The sequence below is a fragment of the Rhinatrema bivittatum genome, chromosome 14 (genome assembly GCF_901001135.1).
Source record: "Rhinatrema bivittatum chromosome 14, aRhiBiv1.1, whole genome shotgun sequence".
Classification (NCBI taxonomy): Eukaryota; Metazoa; Chordata; class Amphibia; order Gymnophiona; family Rhinatrematidae; genus Rhinatrema; species Rhinatrema bivittatum.
Window position 1 is genome coordinate 78761148 of NC_042628.1, and position 23640 is coordinate 78784787.

The 23640-nt window shown below is 45.0% G+C and overlaps 1 protein-coding gene across 1 annotated transcript in view; it reads right to left on the minus strand.

Moving 5' to 3' along the window:
- Nucleotides 1-23640, minus strand: part of LOC115075644 (IgGFc-binding protein-like) — a 126483-nt gene that overhangs the window by 21644 nt on the left and 81199 nt on the right. Inside the window, exons 14-16 of the mRNA XM_029576218.1 lie at nucleotides 13928-14523; nucleotides 12058-12637; nucleotides 1513-1712 (exon numbers count right to left, since the gene is read on the minus strand). Coding sequence (XP_029432078.1) covers nucleotides 1513-1712; nucleotides 12058-12637; nucleotides 13928-14523 — 1376 coding nt within the window. The remainder of the gene's footprint in view (nucleotides 1-1512; nucleotides 1713-12057; nucleotides 12638-13927; nucleotides 14524-23640) is intronic.

Here is a 23640-nt window from a genome sequence, read left to right on the forward strand (position 1 = left end):
CACTGGAACTGATGTCCCCAGTTCCTCGTCCTGATCGAATCGCAGAGGATCCAGAAGCATGGGTGACAGCGGATCCAGGGCTGGGAGATTCAGCGGGTCCGAGACCCCCAAGGCAGGACCTCCCTGATCTCGGTTTTTCCGAATCCGAGTAGCCTCCTGCGGATCTAACCGACTGGGTATCTTCCGAGGAGGATGCTTCGCTGGAACGGTAAGTGCCTCCATGCCGCCTGACTCTGGGGAAACCCCCACATGGGGGTCACCAAATCGTCAGGAGAGGCATGAAATGAACCCTGAGTACTCTTCAGACTCAAGTCGGGAGGGGAGAGTGAAAAAGGAAGATGCCCTCCCCCTGCTGATCGAATCGCCACGGCAGCCAAAGTCAAAATGGCCGCCATTCCCGCAGGAATGAGTCAGGCAGACTCTCCCGATCTGGCAGCTGTTGAGCCGCACCGCAGGATCTGCCTTAGGGCCTCGCCGCTGCACTCCTTGCCATCCTCGAAGGACCCTCCCGCCCGGGGAGGCTTCGAGTCCATAGGCCATCGCAGGAGAGCCTTGTAGCCAGCTCCCTGCAGGCCAAACATTGCGTTGCGTGCGGCATGACTGGCTGAGGGAGAGGAGAGACTGCAAGAAAAAGTGCCTCCGGAGCCTGGGAAAAACCCATAGGGAGCTGCCCCGACAACTAAAAACAAAACTGTCTATTTTCTTTTTTCAAACGGCCTCACCAGAGGAATGCCGCCTCTCTGTGAACACGGGGGAGGGATCGGACCACCGGTAATCTCGCGCACGGGGCAGTGCTCTCCGGGTACTAGGGCTAATAGGATCAACAACCCCTAGCTCTGCCTGCAACCAGGGGGGATGGTCCCACAGGGACCTGCCTACCCCCTGGGAGGACAACTATACTACTTGCCTTTTTTTTTTTTTTTTTTAAAGTCCTGCTTGATCAAAACTTGGCTAATGGAGAAAGAAAATTTCTTCCCCTTTATTTTTTTAATTTAGCCAAAACTGCACCTTCATCTGCTGGAGACAGAGAAATACTGAAAGGATGCAGGGGGTGCTCTTCAAGGTTTTCTCTGTCTCCATCTGCTGGACTGATCTGGGTACATACAGGGAATAGCACTTAATAGAAAGGTACATACAGTCAGCAGGATACATCTTAGTGAATGAACCTTCTCCATGTCCAGAAAGGTCCCCAAATAGAATCATACAGGTCGCTCTTATCCCTAAGCATAAAAGTGAGTTTGTCCAGCAAGGCAATCAGAGCAAGAATATTACACCAAGAAGAAATTTCGGGGCAGATTTTCCAACCCTTATGTACATTTTTGGCACCTACTTTAGGCAGCTGTTGAAAATGATCCCCTATGTGGGTGGTATGTGCTTTGTACTTTGTGAGACACCTAACTGAAATGTACCCCTTACAATATGTAAAAAACATTATTCTCTCTGTCCAATATTAGGAATGCACAAACTCTGAAAATTGTGTCCAGTCTAATAAAATAATGATCGGTTCTTTACCCTGTAATATTTTCCACTCTCGAAGCACCCGCAGTTTTCTATGGGTATGCACTGCTGTCCATCGAAGAAAAACCCGTCATTGCACTCGCAGCCCTCCGCACAGGTCGTGGGGCACTGGGCGGGGTCGTTCAGTCCAGCACATGTCATGGTGCAGGTGTCTGCGCAGACTTTGTACTGGCTGTTGGCAGGGCAGGCCAGAGCTTAATTTGACAGGAAAACAAAACAAAAACAAGAGTGAGATGCAAAACCATATATTAGTATAACCTGCTTGTAATTAGAGACCGAGGGCTAAATTTATTTTAAGGGAGAGTCTGCTTACTCAGTTTTGAAATCACAGCTTTTACTCAGCGTGTGGCCATGATTACAACTCTTGTGAGAGAGCTCAGTAGCAGAGCAAGACAGAGAGAAGCTTTGCTGCTGCTTTATTGGGGTCCAGTCAGTGAAAGAGAATCAGGATGATGGATACTGAAGCCTGCTCAGGAGAAAGCAGAGGAGATTGGCAGCCAAAATGACTTATAGCACCAGGCTAGAGGGATGGCAGAGTGCTGCCTGTGGGAAAGGTGACGTCAGGGGCACTTTTGGTAGCCATCAGAGAGCTCCTAGATATGAATGGCAATCTGCTGCTTCTATGCCCACCCCGAGCGGATGCAAGAGCTGATCATGAGAGAGCCACGGTGCTGCTGCAGCCAGTCCATGATCTGGTGAGTGTATGAATGTAGCTCTTAAAAAAAGATGAAAGACAGAGAGAAGAGCTGACGAGAGGGCAACAGAACGAAGGTGAAGCAAAGTAAGAGCAATGTTAAAAGGAGCAATGGCAAAAGGAGGGGGGTGCTAGAGTGCTGGAAAAGATCAGGGGTCATGGAAAAGAAAAGGAGGCCTGTGGATGGGACTGATGTGAAAGGAGGAAGAGAGAGAAAAGTTTGGTGGAGAGATTAGTGGAATTATGGAACAATGGAGGTCGCCCCGTAGACCTGTGCTAAAGTTAGATGGGCTTACTTAACCTGCCAAATTTAGGAAAGCTAAGTTAGCGGGATAAGTTTATTCAGGTAAGTTGTCGAGATCCGCAAAGTGGTCAAATATTGACCTCAAAAGAGTCCAAGAAAATGTAGCAGAAATATGATATATGTATCATCAAAACTTCTAAGGTATCTACGTTTTAAACAAGTGAAAAGACTCGGGTCTTCATACAAAGGCCAACCTTCCAAAGATTCTAGCAGAGGGCTGGGTTATATGATGTAATCATAACATGCTTAAATAAACACTTGTGAAGCTTGCCAATTTCAAAGTAACACCCCTTGAACCCAATATGTCTATCAGAAAATAATGGAGTAAGTAAAAAAAAAAAAGGTAAAATAAAATATTTCACAACTTCACACTGTGAATTCACAACTCATGGACTACATCAAAAATCACGCTATCCTCCACGTTTCCCAGTTCAGATTCCGGAAACACTTCAACACGGAATCATTACTCCTCACTCTAACGGACCACCTCTTTAGGGGTATGGGCCAAGATCATAGCTACCTCCTTGCATTCTTGGATATATCCGCAGCCTTCGACACCATTAGCCACAATCACCACCTGGCCCATCTGGAAAGCATTGGCATCTCAGGCCTTGCCCTCGCATGGTTTAGATCCTACCTCTCGAATTGGAAATTCTCAGTCAAAATCTGTGACGCCATTTCCACCCCGCATTCCCTACAACAAGGAGTCCCACAAGGTTCTTCGCTCTCTTCCACCCTCTTCAACATCTACCTTACCCCCCTCTGCCAGCTCCTCTCCGAACTCAAACAAAATTTCTATCTCTACGCTGATGACGTCCAGATCATCATTCCCATTCAAAACTCCATCTCTGATGCCCTGCAGCACTGGGAACACTGCCATGCAGGCATCAACTCCTGTTAATTAACCTCCACCTTGCACTCAATACCAACAAAACTGAACTTCTACTTATCTCTCCACACTCCACACTTATCTCTCCACACTCCCCCCTCCCCCCCTTTGTCTAATGATCGCACGATTAATATTCCTCTGGCTAAAAGACAGGAAACAGAGAGTAGGATTAAATGGGCAATTTTCTCAGTGGAAGGGAGTGGACAGTGGAGTGCCTCAGGGATCTGTATTGGGACCCTTACTGTTCAATATATTTATAAATGATCTGGAAAGAAATACGACGAGTGAGATAATCAAATTTGCAGATGACACAAAATTGTGCAGAGTAGTTAAATCACAAGCAGATTGTGATAAATTGCAGGAAGACCTTGTGAGACTGGAAAATTGGGCATCCAAATGGCAGATGAAATTTAATGTGGATAAGTGCAAGGTGATGCATATAGGGAAAAATAACCCTTGCTATAATTACACGATGTTGGGTTCCATATTAGGTGCTACAACCCAAGAAAGAGATCTAGGTGTCATAGTGGATAACACATTGAAATCGTCGGTTCAGTGTGCTGCGGCAGTCAAAAAAGCAAACAGAATGTTGGGAATTATTAGAAAAGGAATGATGAATAAAACGGAAAATGTCATAATGCCTCTGTATCGCTCCATGGTGAGACCGCACCTTGAATACTGTGTACAATTCTGGTCGCCGCATCTCAAAAAAGATATAATTGCGATGGAGAAGGTACAGAGAAGGGCTACCAAAATGATAAGGGGAATGGAACAACTCCCCTATGAGGAAAGACTAAAGAGATTAGGACTTTTCAGCTTGGAGAAGAGACGACTGAGGGGGGATATGATAGAGGTGTTTAAAATCATGAGAGGTCTAGAACGGGTAGATGTGAATCGGTTATTTACTCTTTCGGATAGTAGAAGGACTAGGGGACACTCCATGAAGTTAGCATGGGGCGCATTTAAAACTAATCGGAGAAGGGGGCGCTCTTGCGCAACGATCAAAATGGCCGCCTAAGTGTGTAGCTCCGTTCGAGATTTTTTCATTATAGGAAGGAAATACTACTTTTTGTGCGTCTCCAGCTTCCTTTTTTTGCCGATTCAGCTTCGCGAATGTCCAAGCTCCCGATGGCATCCAGTAAACCCGGGAAGATAGAAGCGGCGTTTGCGGCGTCGGCAGGCACTAAAAGATCCAAGGCCGACCCTCCTTCCCCTGACAAGGTCCCGCCAACGAAGGTAATGGCGTCTGCCGATGTTGTTCTCACCGAGCTGCGCCAGCTAAAAGAACTGATAAATGTTAATATTGATGCTACTAATGCGATACGAGGGGAATTAGTAACAGTTTCGGCTAAACTGGAGTCTTACCAATCCCGACTCGATGATGTGGAATCTCAAGTCTCCTCTTTACTGTTAACTACCGCCTCCGTTCCTCAGATAACTAAAGAGATGGAGCAACTTCAAAATAGTATTGAAGACTTATCTAACAGGAACAGACGAAATAATGTTCGACTACTTGGAATTATGGAGGGAGAGGAAGGCAATGATATAACTGGCTTTCTCGTTAAGTTGCTTACCAACAGCCTCAGCGTAGATTTTCAATATCCGCTGGAAATCGAGCGAGCACACCGAGTTCCATTCAAGCCACCTTCTAATCCCAAATATCCAAGACCGATTATATTTAAATTATTACGCTACCCTCAAGTACTGCAAATCCTGGCGGCTGCCAGAACTCAGGCACCTATTCAATATCAGGGCCGTAATATAATATTTGTGCCAGATCTGGCTAAAGCTACTGCGGAGCGCCGGAAGGCCTTTTTGGCGATGCGGCCGAGACTTCAGCATATTGGAGCGAAATATGGTCTCCTGTACCCCGCACAGATGCGTGTTACCTACAACAATCAAACGTGACTCTATCAACAGCCCCAGGCTCTAGAGGATTTTCTTCACACTATTGATATTACGCCTGCTATGGTGACCTGAACAATTAATGGCTTCTACGGAGGTCATGATACTAGCTGGAGACGCTATACGTCGTTGTAAGCACAATTTTTTTTGTTCATTTTTCCTTATCCGGAATCATGTTTCATTATCTTTCTCGAGTGATGAGTTCCACTTGGACTGGCCGTTGGTCCGCCTAGGGGCCCACTAAGTTATCCCTCTTGGGATTCTACCCTTAGCACAGTTAGTGCTAACACCGTTTAGGTCTCTCTTGTCTTATCCTCTTTTTCTCTTCTTTCTCTCTGTTTCTTCTCCCTCCCTTTCTACTCTTTCCAATTCTGTTTTCCCTCTTTCTGTTGCACTTGTGCTTTCTCTTCATCCTATTTCTCAGACGATATCAGTACTACGGTATCGGATATTGCTTGATTTCCTTTTTTCTTTTTTCTCTCTTTTTTCTTCTCCTTTTTTTGCCATATGACTAATATTAAGGCCTCGTTTACAGTGACTTCGTTAAATGTTCAAGGTTTTTCGCACCCCATCAAGCGAAAAAAAATCCTCACTTATCTCCAATCTTTGCATTCTGATATCGCCCTTATACAGGAAACTCGATTAACATCTACTGAGGCTCAAAAACTAAAGCAGCAATGGGTAGGGCAAGTTTATTTTAGCCCTGCTGTCCAAAAAAAACGAGGAACGGCCATTCTCATACATAAAAGACTAGACGCTACGGTGACCCAACAAGCTGCGGACACTGATGGAAGGTGGAATCTCATCCAAGCATCCATCAATAATGACATCTATACGATACTAAATATATATGCTCCGAATCTGGATGAACCTTCATTCTTCCATGATACCTTTGCCCGCCTTTTAGCTCATAATTCTACATCTACCATAGTTGGAGGAGACTTCAATCAAGTCCTGGACCCTTTCATAGATAAGAAAACATCTGCTCGTTTGACTATCTCTAAATCCAGCAAGACACTCAAGCATCTTATGTCTTCTTTTGGCCTATCGGATCCATGGAGACTTCTGAATCCTGCTGAAAAGGAATACACCTTCTTCTCTTTCCCACACTCTTCCTATTCCCGCATTGACTTTTTTTTAACATCTCATCATCTCATATCACAAATTCAATCCGCTTCCATTGCACCCATCTTAGTATCGGATCATGCGGCTATTACTCTACAAATTGACTTGCAATCTCCAATTATGGCGGACAGATTGTGGAGATTTAATTCTTCCTTACTTTCTGACCCGGAATTTCTAGACTACATCAGAGACAAAACTACTGAATATTTTTTGTATAACTCTTCATCTGAAATTTCATTGTCCACTCTCTGGGACGCTTATAAAGCCACTATACGTGGTGATATCATCAGTTTCTCTGCTCATCAACGGAAATTACGAAACGCTGAACTTGATCGTCTCCTACAATCCATCGTTTCCCTGGAAACAGCACATATTCGCTGTCCGACGTCAACTTCATTAGCTGAGGTGCTTAAAGCTAAATTTCAATACAATCAGCAGCTAAGTGCTTCGGTTCGTTTAAATGTTTTTCACTCCAATGCTTTATACTATGCGGAAAACAACAAAAGTGGTCATTTATTAGCTACCTATTTGAAAAAACGAACTGAAAAAAAACGCATTACCAATCTCACATCGGCCACAAACCATACTTTGACTCAAGATGCAGATATCTTACAAGCTTTCAGGGACTTCTATGCGACATTGTACCAAAACGAGGTTGATGTCTCTGAAGCTGAACTGCATTCCTTCTTTTCTTCACTTTCGCATCCCTCAATTTCTTCTACTCAACATCAAGAGCTCGAATCTCCGATTACTGCCCAGGAAATTGACCTCGCCATCAAGTCCCTTCAGACCGGGAAAGCCCCCGGTCCGGATGGCTTCACTACAGATTTCTACAGGGCTTTTAGTCAAGAACTTATTCCATACTTACAAAAAGTGTATTCTATTGCCCCCACTCAACCACAGTGTTTTCCCACATTTTCTGAAGCATGTGTGGTGGTTCTCCCAAAGCCAGGCCGTGCAACAACGGAGGTTGGAAATTATAGACCCATCTCTCTATTAAATACTGACTATAAAATCCTCACTAAAATATTGGCCACTAGATTGTCTAAAATAATGCCACATCTCATTCACCCAGACCAATCTGGTTTCATTAAAAACAGGCTCATCGCCAATAACACCAGACTTTTTTTTCACATTCATGAAGCGGTCCACTCAAGTCCTCTCCCTGTTATTGTGGTATCACTAGATGCCGAAAAGGCTTTTGACCGCGTTGAATGGTCTTTCCTCTTTTATGTCCTCCACAAATTCGGATTTGGCTCACAATTTGTTTCCTGGATTCGGCTCCTATATTACTCCCCTTCTGCATTTTTATATATTAATAATCGCAAATCCCCGAGCTTTTCACTCCATAGAGGAACTAGGCAGGGGTGCCCCCTCTCTCCGTTGCTTTTCAACCTGGCTTTGGAACCCCTTCTTATTGCAATACGTCAAAATTCTCACATTACAGGTGTCTCTATTGGATCTGAAACTTATAAACTATCGGCATATGCTGACGATGTATTATTATTCCTTACTAACCCTGAAGTCTCATTATCTCATTTATTGCAATTAATCAATGTATATTCCTCTTTATCTGGATATAAGATCAATTGGCACAAGACGGAACTATTACCCCTTAATGTCATGGGCTCTATGGTTGACTTATCTACTTCTGTCATACAAAAGGTCCCCCAATGTATTAAGTATTTAGGTGTATACTTTTATACCAATCCTACCTTAACGATTTCTAACACAGAATCTCGTATTTTACAATCCCTTAAGGACTTAACTTTGGGTTGGTCTCCTCTTCACTTGACGTGGTGGGGGCGGTTAGACACTATCAAAATGGTGCTTGCACCGAAAATCATTTACGCTTTGTCAATGATACCGGTTTTTTTCTCCCCCGCTTTTTATCAAAAGGTAGACAGAATCCTTTCCTCCTTTTTATGGAAAAATCGAAATCCGAGAATTGCCTTGACCAAACTAAAACTTGTTAAATCCAAAGGGGGAGTTAATTTCCCTAATTTTCATGCGTACCACCAAGCTTTTATGCTCCAACAGGCCTATCATCATTTTCAGGAGGATACTGATGAATGGGAACAACCGAGGTGGCTAGCCATTGAACGTTCCCTTTTGTCTCCTATCCCACTGTCATGTTTTCCTGGTATGAAACTTCCAGTGAAATATGCCACTAATCCGATACTGAATTCTTTACACGCAGCTTATTGTCTCTGATTCCCTTCGCCCTCGTCAGATATGTTCTTGGAGCCACTCCTGTATGGCCCCCATTTGGTACAACTCATTGTTGCTCATTAACGGTAGTTCTTTCCTATGGCCACTATGGCATACTAAAGGAATATGGTTTTTGTCTTCCATTTTAGAGGATGGTAATCTTCTTCCTTTTTCTACTCTACAAAGCCTTTATGGGCTCCCTAAAACCCAATTTTATGCATGGCTACAGCTTAGGAACGCATTATCCTCCACCCCATTTTTATCCAATCCACTTACTGCTTCTCCATTTCTATTACAAATTTTTCAGGAGTTTGGGACTAAAGGTCATTTAGCTTCCCGCTTATATAAGACTATTGTTGCAACTAATATTAATAAAAATTTTACTAAATTATACCCAATTTGGACACGGGATGTAAACGTTTCTATCACTGCTGCTGAGTGGAATCATCTGTGGTCCATCACCACACGCATCTCACTATCTTCCAGTTTGACGCAGTCCTCTTTTTTCTTTATGCATAGAGCTTTTTGGACTCCCTGGCGGTTGCACCGAGCTGGCCTGCTTCCCACTCATCAATGTTGGTCATGCTCTACCCCCAATGCCACATTTGAACATATGTTTTATTCTTGCCCATACATACATACGTTTTGGTGCCAAACCTGGTCTATTATTTCCTCAATTCTTACACTGGATTCCCCTCTTACATTTGCTATCATATTTCTCCGGGGATCCAATCACTCTTTCCATCTATCATTACCTCACCGGAAATTGATGGATTTCCTCTGCGCTGTTGCGCTTCATACCATACTATCAAACTGGAAGCGTAGTGATTTGCTATCCGTGACTTGGTGGTGGAACTCAGTCTGTATGTATTATAAATATGAAAAAGCAATGGCTATTAAGAGTCATCGATTGGCCTCGTGGGCGCAGGTATGGAAACCTTTAGAAGATTATATTCTTGCTAATGTACCTTGAATATTTACCTGGTATACGAATCTGTCATATCGGCTTCTTCCTCCTCTTTCTGCTCTGATCTCTTCTCTTTTCTTTCCTTTCTCTTTTACCTTCTTTCTCCTCTCTTTTCTTTTCCCTCTATATCCTTTGCTCCTCTAGTCTCTCTTCTCGCTCTTTTCTTCTCCTTTACACCCGCTATCTTCATATTCCATTTACAGCTTCGGTAGGAAGCATTTCTGATTCATTTTGAACTAGCAATCACAGCTGTTTAGTCAGAGTTACCATTTTGTACAAGTTTTGTTGGCAATGTCTTAATTGTCTGTTCTGGGGCGTGAATTTTATGACCCTCAACAATTCATATCGGTTTCGTTGTATATGCTCTTACATCTTCATTTTCTGTTATCAACTGTATATATATGACCAGTTTATGTAACCATGTGATGGCTGTATTGTGAAACCTTTCTTTCAATAAAAATATTGAAACTAAAAAAAAAAAAAAAACTAATCGGAGAAAGTTCTTTTTTACTCAACGCACAATTAAACTCTGGAATTTGTTGCCAGAGAATGTGGTTCGTGCAGGTAGTATAGCTGTGTTTAAAAAAGGATTGGATAAGTTCTTGGAGGAGAAGTCCATTACCTGCTATTAGGTTCACTTAGAGAATAGCCACTGCCATTAGCAATGGTTACATGGAATAGACTTAGTTTTTGGGTACTTGCCAGGTTCTTATGGCCTGGATTGGCCACTGTTGGAAACAGGATGCTGGGCTTGATGGACCCTTGGTCTGACCCAGTATGGCATTTTCTTATGTTCTTATGTTCTTATTCCCACTGCTCAACCTTTCGTAAGGGATCTTGGAGTCCTCATTGATCAACAGCTAAACATGAAGAAATACATTAACTCCATACTTAAAGAAGGTTTTTTCAAACTCAATATCCTGAAAAAACTCAAACCTCTGCTATACACACAAGATTTCCGTACAGTGGTTCAAGCCACCATCTTTGCCAAACTGGACTACTGTAACGCACTTTTCCTAGGGCTCCCCTACTCCTCCATAAAACCTCTACAAGTGCCACAAAATGCCACAGCAAGAATCATCTCAAACACCCGCAAATATGAACATATCACCCCTATCCTCAGTGACCTTTACTGGCTCCCCATCCTCTCCCGCATTCACTACAAAGCCCTTACAATTGTACATAAATCCATGTACGTTCACAACTCCAAATGGCTAGACATTCCCTTTAATATCCCCAATACCACCTGGCCCACCAGATCTGTCAACAAAGGCACTCTAATCGTCCCCTCTCTAAAAACAGCCCACCTTGCATCCACACGTGATCGCGCCCTCTCAATTGCGGGCCCCTCACTCTGGAATTCCCTGCCTCCAAACTTGCGCCTTGAACCCTGTCCTATCAAATTTAAAAAGAAATTAAAAACCTGGCTATTCAAACATGCATACCCTGAATAGTCCCCTACATCCAATGTCTTTCCTTGCTACGATGCTCAAAGAGCTCATCTCCCTACTGCTAATGATCGCCAGGTTCATTTGATGTTATCGTTTTTTAACCTATCTTCCTCGCTGCACTCTTGTTATTCCCCTCCCAGTTGCCTCTCCTTGTTAAAATGTAATTTCTAACCTGATGTTCAATTGTAAACCGGTGTGATGTGCCTACTAACTCTGGTATATAAAAGACTTTAAACAAACAAATAAATAAATAAATAAATAAATAATCTCTGACTTTCATGATGCCACACTATTAAGCAATCTTCAGAAAAAGTTCCTTATCAACCTTTCTGAAGATTGTTTAATAATATGGAATCATGAAAGAAAGAGATCCATGCATATGCCATGGCCAGGTGGAAAGTGCAGGGTCAGAAGTTGGTGGTTGAGGGGAAGGGTAAAGATGAACAGAGGTCACAAGGAAAGGGCATAGTGAGACAGAAGGTAAGAGGGATAATAAGGAGCTGCAGAGTGTATGAGTTTGTAGGGAGTAAGAAAAGCTTGAAAGGATGGGGACCTAAAGAAATGACTTAACAAGGTCCTAGTGAATTTGAAGGAAGGTAAGTGGTACAACTCAGTTTGGAATCGATTACAGTGGAGAAAAATGGGTCAATAGGAGGCCTGCCAAACATTGTAAAGAGCAAGATGAAATAGTCACGGTGGATCGGTATTTTGAAAGCATGCTCATACTTTAGCAATGTTATAAAGGAAGAACTGCCATGCTTTAAATGTGCGAAGAGAAGGAAATAGAGGCATCAACAGGAGGATGAAAACACCATCTACAGAAATAGAAATGAGTCTTTGTAGAATACCCTATTGTGTTTCGAAGTCTTTTGAGTTTTGCCCTTTGCACCATCACCACTGTTTTGTTTTTTTTTTTTTGGAACAATTACTGTTCTTGAAAATAAACAGGATAGTAACAATTAACAGTAGCTTTTGAAGTCTGACCAAACTTACTGCAGAAAGATTCACTCCTCCAAGGTTGGATGGTGATGTCTGCAGCCTGGCATGCAGTCACATAGCTCTGGATGTTATGGCACAGTATTTTGTTGTCTCCATTGCCCATGCAGAGATCATAGATGCAGTTGTTGTAATAGAAATCAGGGCTAACTGTGGCGTAGCAGGCACTGAAGGGGCCATTCGATCTTTTAAGAATGCCACAATAGTTGTCATTCTGGAAGACTTCCTTCTTCTTGTCCTCACAGACAGGGCAGGCATTGCCAGGTGCTCCACAGCCATGGTCACAGGTCACCCTGGCAATCTGGACTTTCCAGGCAGAGCCAAATGTGGTGGCATCAGCAGCCAGTGTCTTATCAGGCAGCTGAAACTCATCTTTCTTGTCCCCATTGTAGTTCCCACACAAGCCACCCAACTGGTTCTTGTAGTTCCCTGGGACAGTGACCAGAACGAAGTAGACCAAGTCATAGCTCAGTTCCAGGTTAAAATTGGTTCTCACAATGATGTTGTGACCATGCTGATAAGCACGGATCTTTCCATCTTCAATGGTAAGGGGGAGATTATTGAGCACCCCATTCACCTAAAAGAGAGAGAACATTTTGGTTGCTATTTTTTGAGCTGTGACATGTACTCAGTAGTGAAAAGGCATATAAGAGAGATACTCAGTCCACTGTTGAAGCCCTGGTGCATACCCTGAGATCATCTATGGATTGTATTTCTTATTGCTCTACCAGAATAAATTGCATGTTGTTGGATATTTTTTATTATAATTATTCAGGCATGTGTTCCCAGTGCTTAGGTTCTTTCTAAGATCTGCAATAGCAGAAAGATGCAGCACTATATTAATAGCAGGGGGATTTGTCACATCTAGGGCTATGGAGAAAAGAAGTGGGTCACTCATTGAGCAACTGAAAAAAAAAGGTTTGTTAAGAGGAAAGATTTTTTTAGAGGCAATTTTAAAACTTTTAGCAATGGGACAAAGATCAAATCTACTTTTTATCTGCGGGATTTGCACCAGTTCTTAAAGTGGAAATCTGAGCATACAGATACAAAGTACAGAGGATCACTTGCACCTGCTTTTAGTGAGGACAATTTTCAAAGTGTTTATGCTAATAAAAAGCATTTGGCCACATTCAGTGTTAAAAGGCCATGTGTAGTTGCAATGCACAGACCTTTAGGGCGTGTTTAGGTTGGAGATGGAAAAGCACGTGCACAGATTGCACTTTCAAATCTGTACACTTACCTTTTCAAGTCAACTTCTATTTGCATGAACAGCAAGTGCAAGGAACTGCATGGGCTTTGTAACTGTGCCAATTTTCAGAGTGGCCATGCTTGGATAATTTATCTTTGAAAATTAGAGCAAAGGCTGCGGATTGAAAATTGCCCCCTCTGTGAGACGTTCTTGCCTCTGACCTGAGCAGACTCTTCTCAATGTACAATCATTGCGGAACAACGTGCACACGTTTAGCTGATTTAAGGAAAGGCTATTTCCAGACAGCCGAGTAACACGGCTAAAATGCTTTATTCCCAAATAAATTGCTTTGAAAATGGATGGCTTTGTGCTGGGATTGATTTAAATTATGGAATAGGCAGTTTCAGAGGCATCTTTAATATGTAATCTGGATAGGACCTTAGATCAATGCCTCACCCAAAAGCCCAGCATCCTCAGTGGACTCTATCATTATGATGGCTCTTTGGTTGAGTTCAGACTCAGCAGGAAAACTATTCCCAATGAGTAAGCAAAACCAGCTCATAAACTCTTAGAATAATAGGGCCAGAGGGGGCACTCTAGAGGGCATTTGGTCCATAGCCCTGCCTCCAGGCAGGATCCATTTCCCTCAGCCCAAAGGACATCCTTTCCATGGCTTACCAAGATGAACCCTTTCTTCTTCTGAAGGAGAGTGATTCTGTAACCATAAACGTCAATGGATACCAGCTTGGTGACTGCTACTTGTCCATTACCATACTTCTCATTTTCCACATTGATAGCAAAGGGGACCAGGTTGCTGCTCTCAGTGATTGTCTTTGTTAGCGTGTACGTACAGGTGCCTTGGAAATCATAGGCCAGACCATCGTATGTCAAGTAATGTGGGTCACCAGCAGCTTGGCACTTCGCTGAGCCAATTGGTTGGCATTTCTGGATGCCATCTATCACTTTGCACTCCTCGTTGGGTCCACAGGAGAAGGCCTTACATTCAACGACTCCACCAGCCTTGCAGGTGCATTGCTGACTGCACAAGCCATTGGGAAAGAACATCTCTCCGGATGCGTAGTAAATACCATTGTAGGCATATCCACACTGGGCCATGGGAACACATTGGCCACCACTAAAGACAAACCCTTCGTCACATGTGCATCCTTCTTTGCAGACAGCACTGCATGCAACTGGGACCAATAAGCTGGCACACGAGGGGGCACAGCCACTTGGGCATATTTCATAATGGCTGTTTTTAGGGCAGCTTCGACCTGTAATTAAAAATTAAAGACATTATACGCATGACTAAAGTACTTTCACCAGCAGAAGCATGGCTGTATCTTGGACAGAACATATGCTATTAGGATGCGGAAGATAAACCATGTATGTGAGTACTTTCAGTTTTCAAAAACATGGCATGTAAATGTTCATATGAAGATGTACACCTGCTTCCTAGCCTTTGCCGCACAAGGCTATGCACAGTCCTCTAATTTTCAGCTCACGTAAGGTCTGCTTTGAACGTTTGGGCTGAAGTCCGCTTGTACTTTATATGCGGGGACCTTCGGCCCTAAGTTTGCTGTTGTAAATTGGCCTCTAATTGTGTAGCTATGGTAGAGATGTTGGGCGTCTGGTTTCCATATAAATAAACTGAATTATAATCTAGATTAACGTCTGGCACCAGTGTGATCTATGCCTCTTTCTCAAAACAGTGTTTTTGTGCATTTTTAGTAATTGCTCTGTGAGCAATGAATTGTGGATATTTTTGTGAGTGGTCATATAATTGTAATTGGCTATACGTTGATAGAAACTGACAAACCATATTTTGCTATTATAAAAGGACTTTTCATGATGCATATTAGGGATGTGAATCGTTTTTTGACGATTTAAAATATCGTCCGATATATTTTAAATCGTCAAAAAATCGTTAGGGCCACGATACAATACCAATTCCCCTGATTTATCGTAAAAAAATCGTAAATCGGGGGAAGGGGGAGGGCAGGAAAACCGGCACACTAAAACCCCCTAAAACCCCCCCCCGACCCTTTAAATTAAATCCCCCACTCTCCTGAACCCCCCCCCAAATGCTTTAAATTACCTGGGGATCTGGCGGTGGTCCAGAACGGCGGCGGTCCGGAACAGCCCCCTCAATAGGATCGTGTTGTCTTCAGCCGGCGCCATTTTTCAAAATGGCCGCCGCAAAATGGCGGCGGCCATAGACCAAAACGATTCGACGGAGGAGGTCGTTCCGGACCCCCGCTGGACTTTTGGCAAGTCTTGTGGGGGTCAGGAGGCCCCCCCAAGCTGGCCAAAATTATCCTGGGAGTCCAGCGGGGTTCCGGGAGCGATTTCTTGCCACGAATCGTTTTCGTACGGAAAATGGCGCCGGCAGGAGATCGACTGCAGGAGGTCGTTCAGCGGCGGTCCGGAACCCCCGCTGAATGACCTCCTGCAGTCGATCTCCTGCCGGCGCCATTTTCCGTACGAAAACGATTCGTGGCAAGAAATCGCTCCCGGAACCCCGCTGGACTCCCAGGATAATTTTGGCCAGCTTGTGGGGGCCTCCTGACCCCCACAAGACTTGCCAAAAGTCCAGTGGGGGTCCGGAACGACCTCCTCCGTCGAATCGTTTTGGTCTATGGCCGCCGCCATTTTGCGGCGGCCATTTTGAAAAATGGCGCCGGCTGAAGACAACACGATCCTATTGAGGGGGCTGTTCCGGACCGCCGCCATTCTGGACCACCGCCGGATCCCCAGGTAATTTAAAGCATTTGGGGGGGGGGGTTCGGGAGGGTGGGGGATTTAATTTAAAGGGTCGGGGTGGGTTTTAGGGGGGTTTAGTGTGCCGGCTCACGATTTTAACGATTTTTCACAATAGTTTACACACCCAAACGGCAACAATACGATTCCCTCCCCCTCCCAGCCGAAATTGATCGTTAAGACGATCGAGGACACGATTCACATCTCTAATGCATATAATTGCGATTGGCTATACGTTGATAGAAAATGACAAACCATATTTTCTTATTATAAAAGGGCTTTTCATGATGCATACTTTTATTGGTTACCTGGCTAAATCAAATCCATTTGAAAAATGTCCTTCTTATGTATCTTGGTAAAAATAAGATCTTTGGGTTAACTATGTGTGGGTAAGCACTGACTTCCATGTCAAATCTATTAAGTGCACTGAATATATCTATTTTGAAAATATACAGCTATGTCATATTCACATTTGAAAATTGCATAACTGCCCTTCCAAATTCTAGCCCTCGAAAAGGACTGTGACTGTATCAACACCAAAGGAAAAGAGTAAATAAATGTCACCTGCTAATTGATAGGCTAGTCTATTATATAACATGAGAATGTACCTTCCAGCTTTTCTTTCATTATGGGAATCCTAATACATCCTATGATATCACAGAAGGAAAAACACAACAAAGTATGGTTTAAAACCAGAAGGGAGCTTGCAAAATATCTGTGGACCTGCAAGCAAATTTGTAAACTTTGTATCTGCTTTATAGCAGGTGTAAAATATGCATGGAATATTATGGGTGAAGTTTCAAAATGAAAGCCTCTATCTCCCCGACCTCTCCCACAGCTTTTTCTGTATTAAATTTAGCTTCGTTGTGAAATTTGGTGGCTATATTTAGCTGCTGAGAGGAGAGAAAATTTCATTGAAAATTGTCTTTTCCCATGGCGTCTTATCAAAAACTTTTTTTTTATTACAAAGCACTTTAACAACAGAAGGTGTAATTAATATTAGGTTGAAGCTCTTGTTCACTGAGGATTTCTCTCTTCTAAACTAATATTGTTTGACACAGAGAATATAAAGAAAGCTATAGACATAATAGACACAATTTCCTAACATAACCTAAAAAGTCTATCAAATTCCTTCACTCACTACCCAATCTTCAATCAGCATCATTCATTCATCTGCCAGCATTCAATCACTCAGAACTCATTCAATCTCACTAATCTTCCAGCTTTCTTTGCCCGGACATTATCTAACCGTCATACATCTTACCGCCCTCAATAATACATCATCTTTCAACCTTATGCAACCCCCAACTTGCATTACCCGATCAACATTCATCATAAATCAACCTAATTTCAACCCAACTCAACCTCTTTCTACTATTAGCAATCTTCACTCGATTCTCTTTCAACCTCCAGCAACTCCCAGCTATCATCAATAGGTCATCATTCAGACTTCAACTCATATCTGATTCAAGCCGTCACTGTCGCCACTACTGCTATTACTGCTGTGTTACGAGCACGCGCGGGCGTCTCGGGCGGGTGGTGAGCCCTTGGGCCACGGCAGGACCCCAGGAGGAGCCCAAGGCCACACCGTGGGAGGTGAGCTGAGCAGGCATGGTGAGCCAGACAGGCAGGAACAGAAGTAGGGAGTCCGACCCTCAGCCGGACCTGCATGCCCATGGTAGCCAACACGGGGAAGTTGACTAATGAACGGTCCTCCGACTGTTCCCGGCCCTTTCGGACCTGCCGCAGGGAACGGCAATGGGCAGCAGGCCGGACAGAGGCAAGGGCAGACAGAGTCCTTAAACAGCAGACATCAGACGGGGCAGAAGCAGGCTGAAGCAAGACGGAGACATCAGGACAAGGGCTGAAACGAGACACAGGAAAGGTCCAGGCGAGCAGGAACTCCGATGCTGGGATACTCACATCCGAAGCCCCCTCGGCTGGCAGAAGCTCAAGAGCCCGTGGGACGAATCCCTCCTGTTGGCCACGCCAGGGCCCAACAGGACAGAAGGCTCAGGAACCAGGTCAAGGCAGAGACAGGAAGACATCCGGGCAAGGGCTGAAGCAGACACTGTAGACAAGGCTGGACGGGAACATTGCACTGTCCATCAGGGCGCCCTACTCAGCCCACCCGTGGGACTGAGTCGCGGACCACCCTGTCCCAGACGCGCCCTACACAGCCTAGGAAGGCTGGTCGCGGACCACGCTGAGAAGGAGGGCGCGGGGAAGACCCAGGCGAACAGGATCTCCGATGCTGGGATACTCACATCCGAAGTCCTTACGGCTGGTAGGCACAGGAACAAACATCTAGGCAGAGACACTGGACAGGGATCCATCAAGGCAAACATCAGGCAGCGGATATCCAGACAGAGACAAGACAAGAAGCCATCAAAACATGGAGGACCTGTATCGGCAAGGTTACAGGCAACTGTAATGCACAATCCGAAGGCCAAGACACAGTGAACAGAAAGTCCTTAAGTACTGGAGGTAGAAGGCAACTCCCTGGGAGGAGTTTGCCAGGACCGCCCACCGCTGGTCCTATAACTAGGGTAGAGAGCTGCGGGCCAGCCCCTAGGGAAATGGGCGTGGCTGGTAACAGGAAGTCCAAACGCTGAGGCATGCAAGCCACAGGCATGCCTCAGGAGCAGCTAGGCCTCTCAAGCCCTGGAGCAAGTCCCGGATGGAACGTAGGCGAGGCCCTGGCTTCAGAGCGGCCTCTGGAGGAAGGTAAGAGACCTCCTGCAGTGCAGCAGCAGGGGGGATCGTAACAGTACCCCCCCCCCCCTCAAAGAATCCCCCCCCTCACAGAGGGATCAAAACAAAAGCCAAGCAAGAAAAGCGCACAACCACACACCACAGGCAAGCAAGCAAGCAAGCAACAACAACCACACACCACAAGCAAGCAACAACAACCACACACCACAAGCAAGCAGGCAAGCAAACAAAAACAAACAACCACACACCACAAGCAAGCAACAACAACCACACACCACAAGCAAGCAGGCAAGCAAACAAAAACAAACAACCACACACCACAAGCAAGCAGGCAAGCAAACAAACAACCACACACCACAAGCAAGCAGGCAAGCAAACAAACAACCACACACCACAAGCAAGCAAGCAAACAAACACGACGAGAGACCAACCAAAACCAAGGAAACACGGGACCACGCGAACACGAGACTGAGGGAACAAGAGACTGAGGGAACACGAGAGCGACCGAACGAACGGAGACCGCGCGAGCAGCGACCGAACGAACGGAGACCGCGCGAGCAGCGACCGAACGAACGGAGACCGCGCGAGCAGCGACCGAACGAACGGAGACCGCGCGACCGACACACACAAACAAAAGAGGGAGCAAGGGAACAGAGAGCGAGAGAGCGGCGAGCAAGGGAACAGAGAGCGAAGGAGCCCAGGAGCGAAAGAGCAGAGAGTGAAAGAGCGGAAAGCGAGAGAGCGAAGGGGGAAAGAGCGAAGGGCGAGAAACAGGAAGCAGGGAAGAAAACGCGGGAACGAGGAGGACGGGAGCCCACAAGTGGAAAACAACAAGCGGGAACAGAACAGCACAAACGAAAGACAGAAAACAGCACAGACGAGCAACACAGGGAAAACAGCACAAACGAGCAACACAGGGAAAACAGCACGGACGAGCACCCACGCAGCACACAGCACAAACAAGCACCCACGCACACCCACAGCAGAAACAAGCACACCCACAGCAGAAACAAGCAGAAACAGGCAAAAGCAAGCAGAAGCAAGAGCAAGAACAAGAGGGGGGGAGGGCGGGCAGAAACTATAGCAACATCAGGAGGAGCGCAGGCGCCTCCTGCAGGTCGTGGAACTCCATCCTGGGAACAAGGAAACAATGGTTTGGGCGCAGGCGCCTCCTGCAGGTCGTGGGAACCCAAACAGCTGGCGCCTCCAGCAGGTCGTAAGCAAAGCAGAAGCTGGCGCCTCCAGCAGGTCGAGAAACAAAAGCAGACAAGAGAAAAAATCCTGGAACTAGACAAGTCCATCACGAGCACAGCTCACCGAGCTCATGGCCTTCGGATTCTGTTACAAGCACGCGCGGGCGCGGTCGTCTCGGGCGGGTGGTGAGCCCTTGGGCCACGGCAGGACCCCAGGAGGAGCCCAAGGCCACACCGTGGGAGGTGAGCTGAGCAGGCATGGTGAGCCAGACAGGCAGGAACAGAAGTAGGGAGTCCGACCCTCAGCCGGACCTGCATGCCCATGGTAGCCAACACAGGGAAGTTGACTAATGAACGGTCCTCCGACTGTTCCCGGCCCTTTCGGACCTGCCGCAGGGAACGGCAATGGGCAGCAGGCCGGACAGAGGCGAGGGCAGACAGAGTCCTTAAACAGCAGACATCAGACGGGGCAGAAGCAGGCTGAAGCAAGACGGAGACATCAGGACAAGGGCTGAAGCGAGACACAGGAAAGGTCCAGGCGAGCAGGAACTCCGATGCTGGGATACTCACATCCGAAGCCCCCTCGGCTGGCAGAAGCTCAAGAGCCCGTGGGACGAATCCCTCCTGTTGGCCACGCCAGGGCCCAACAGGACAGAAGGCTCAGGAACCAGGTCAAGGCAGAGACAGGAAGACATCCGGGCAAGGGCTGAAGCAGACACTGTAGACAAGGCTGGACGGGAACATTGCACTGTCCATCAGGGCGCCCTACTCAGCCCACCCGTGGGACTGAGTCGCGGACCACCCTGTCCCAGACGCGCCCTACACAGCCTAGGAAGGCTGGCCGCGGACCACGCTGAGAAGGAGGGCGCGGGGAAGACCCAGGCGAACAGGATCTCCGATGCTGGGATACTCACATCCGAAGTCCTTACGGCTGGTAGGCACAGGAACAAACATCTAGGCAGAGACACTGGACAGGGATCCATCAAGGCAAACATCAGGCAGCGGATATCCGGACAGAGACAAGACAAGAAGCCATCAAAACATGGAGGACCTGGATCGGCAAGGTTACAGGCAACTGTAATGCACAATCCGAAGGCCAAGACACAGTGAACAGAAAGTCCTTAAGTACTGGAGGTAGAAGGCAACTCCCTGGGAGGAGTTTGCCAGGACCGCCCACCGCTGGTCCTATAACTAGGGTAGAGAGCTGCGGGCCAGCCCCTAGGGAAACGGGCGTGGCTGGTAACAGGAAGTCCAAACGCTGAGGCATACAAGCCACAGGCATGCCTCAGGAGCAGCTAGGCCTCTCAGGCCCTGGAGCAAGTCCCGGATGGAACGTAGGCGAGGCCCTGGCTTCAGAGCGGCCTCTGGAGGAAGGTAAGAGACCTCCTGCAGCGCAGCAGCAGGGGGGATCGTAACATGCTGCACGTAAGAAGAAGGCCTCCGCGTTCAGCTGTTTAATCTTAAACCTTTATCCAAAATGGATCACCCCAAGTGCTACAAAAAAATCAAAAAATCACCTAATAAATATCCCACTTCTCAAACAAGCAAAAAACCTTCTCTACCTCACTTTCCTCCTGATAAATGCTCAATCGCTAACAAAGAAACTAATGCTCATATCAGACCTGATAAACACAAAGAACCCTGATTTCTTCGCAATAACTGAAACGTGGCTTAAAGAAACTGATACGGTTCTCACAAATCAACTAACCAACAATGATTATGACTTATTCTCCATCCCACGAAAATCATGCAGAGGTGGCGGACTTCTACTCCTTATAAAAAAAAAAACATTATAACAGGAAACTGATACCTCAAACCCTCCCTTCAAAATTTGAAATTGCACTACTGGAATCGAATTCTCTTCAAATCTGCTTGATATATTGCCCCCCAAAACTCCTTGACACTGAGATCTCCACCCTGATGGAATTTCTCATAACCAATATCAATGTTAAAAAACCTTCCATTATACTTGGAGACTTTAACCTCCACACCAATAACTCTCCCAGATCCCAAAATTATCAAACACTTCTTGACATGCTCTCCAGCCTCAACATGACTCAAATTATAAACAACCCTACTCACAAAGCTGGTAACACCCTAGATCTAATTTTCACCAACCATTACTTTTATAATCTTACTACATCTATCAAACCCATTCCTTGGTCTGATCACTTTCTCATTAAATGTAGTGCTCAAATTATCTCAAACAATTTATCTGAATACAACACACCACTATCTTTCAAATACAGACCCCCCTTCCAACTCAACTCCCTCAAACAAGAACTGGGAAAACAACTCACAAATTTAGACTTATCCAGTATCCATAATGCTACCCAGTCCTGGTTTCATCTAACAAAACAAACTGCAAATAACATAAATCCAGAGAAAACAAAAATTATAAAACACAACAGAGTAAAAAACAATCCCTGGTTCAACTCTGAACTCTCGAATTTAAAATCTAACCTCAGAAAGTTGGAAAAAGAATGGCGCAAATCCAAATGCCAAACAACCATTCAAAGATATCATTCAAAACTCTCTGAATACAAGAAAGCAATCCTAAACGCCAAACGTGATTATTATAGCAGAAAGATCAAAAACGCCACAAATAAATCAAATTCCCTCTTCAACATAGTAAAGAACCTCATAGAAAGCAGCAACACTAGCAAACCAACCTCCAATACTAACAACCTGAGCCAAGACCTAGCAAAATTCTTTAAAAACAAAATTGACAAAATCTCAGACTCCTTTAACAACACTCCTTCTTTTTTATTATCCCTCACAATACTTCTCCATCAACTTCCTGGTCAAAATTTGAGCCAATTTCCAGCATTAAATTAGAAAAGATGCTTCAAAAAATAAACCCAGCTCAACATGAACTAGATTCTATTCCTACCCGTATTCTAAAGGAAATATCACATATTATTTCTCCACACTAGCTGCAATTATTAACAAATCACTTGAAGAGGGTCTTCTTCCATCTAATCTGAAAACTGCAACTATTACTCCTATCCCAAAGAAAAAGAACCTAGATCCCAATGATCTAAACAACTATCGACCAATCTCAAACCTTCCTTTACTTGCTAAATTGAGAAAACAGCTTTGCTTCAACTAAATGAGCATCTTGAATACAACAACATACTTCACCCTGCTCAACATGGCTTCAGAAAGAACCGCAGCACTGAAACCCTTCTGTTAAACCTAACTAACAAATTAATAAGAGGCTTTGATAACAATCTGAACCACTTACTAATTATGCTCGATCTATCTGCTGCCTTCGATACAGTCGACCACAATTTACTAATATCAAGCCTTGCCAACATAGGACTTGCCGGAAATACCCTTGATTGGTTTACTTCATTTCTAAAAGACAGGTTTTCAAAGTCACCTTTAATAACATATCATCTGATCCCTACCCTCTAGATACAGGAGTGCCACAAGGATCTGCCTTATCTGCCATCCTCTTTAATATTTATTCTACCACTCTGTCATTTCATCTCCAATCTTGGCATCACCTTCTTTCTTTATGCTGACGATATTCAACTACTTATCCCCATAACATCTACCATTGAAGAAGCAATATACCTCACAGTAAAATACCTCAATTCAATCGAAATTTTTCTCAACCAACTAAAACTATGCTTAAATATGAACAAAACTGAATGGATCTTAATAAAAAGAAACTTCTCAACTCATTCTTCTCAAATTCCCTACATTCAAATCGAC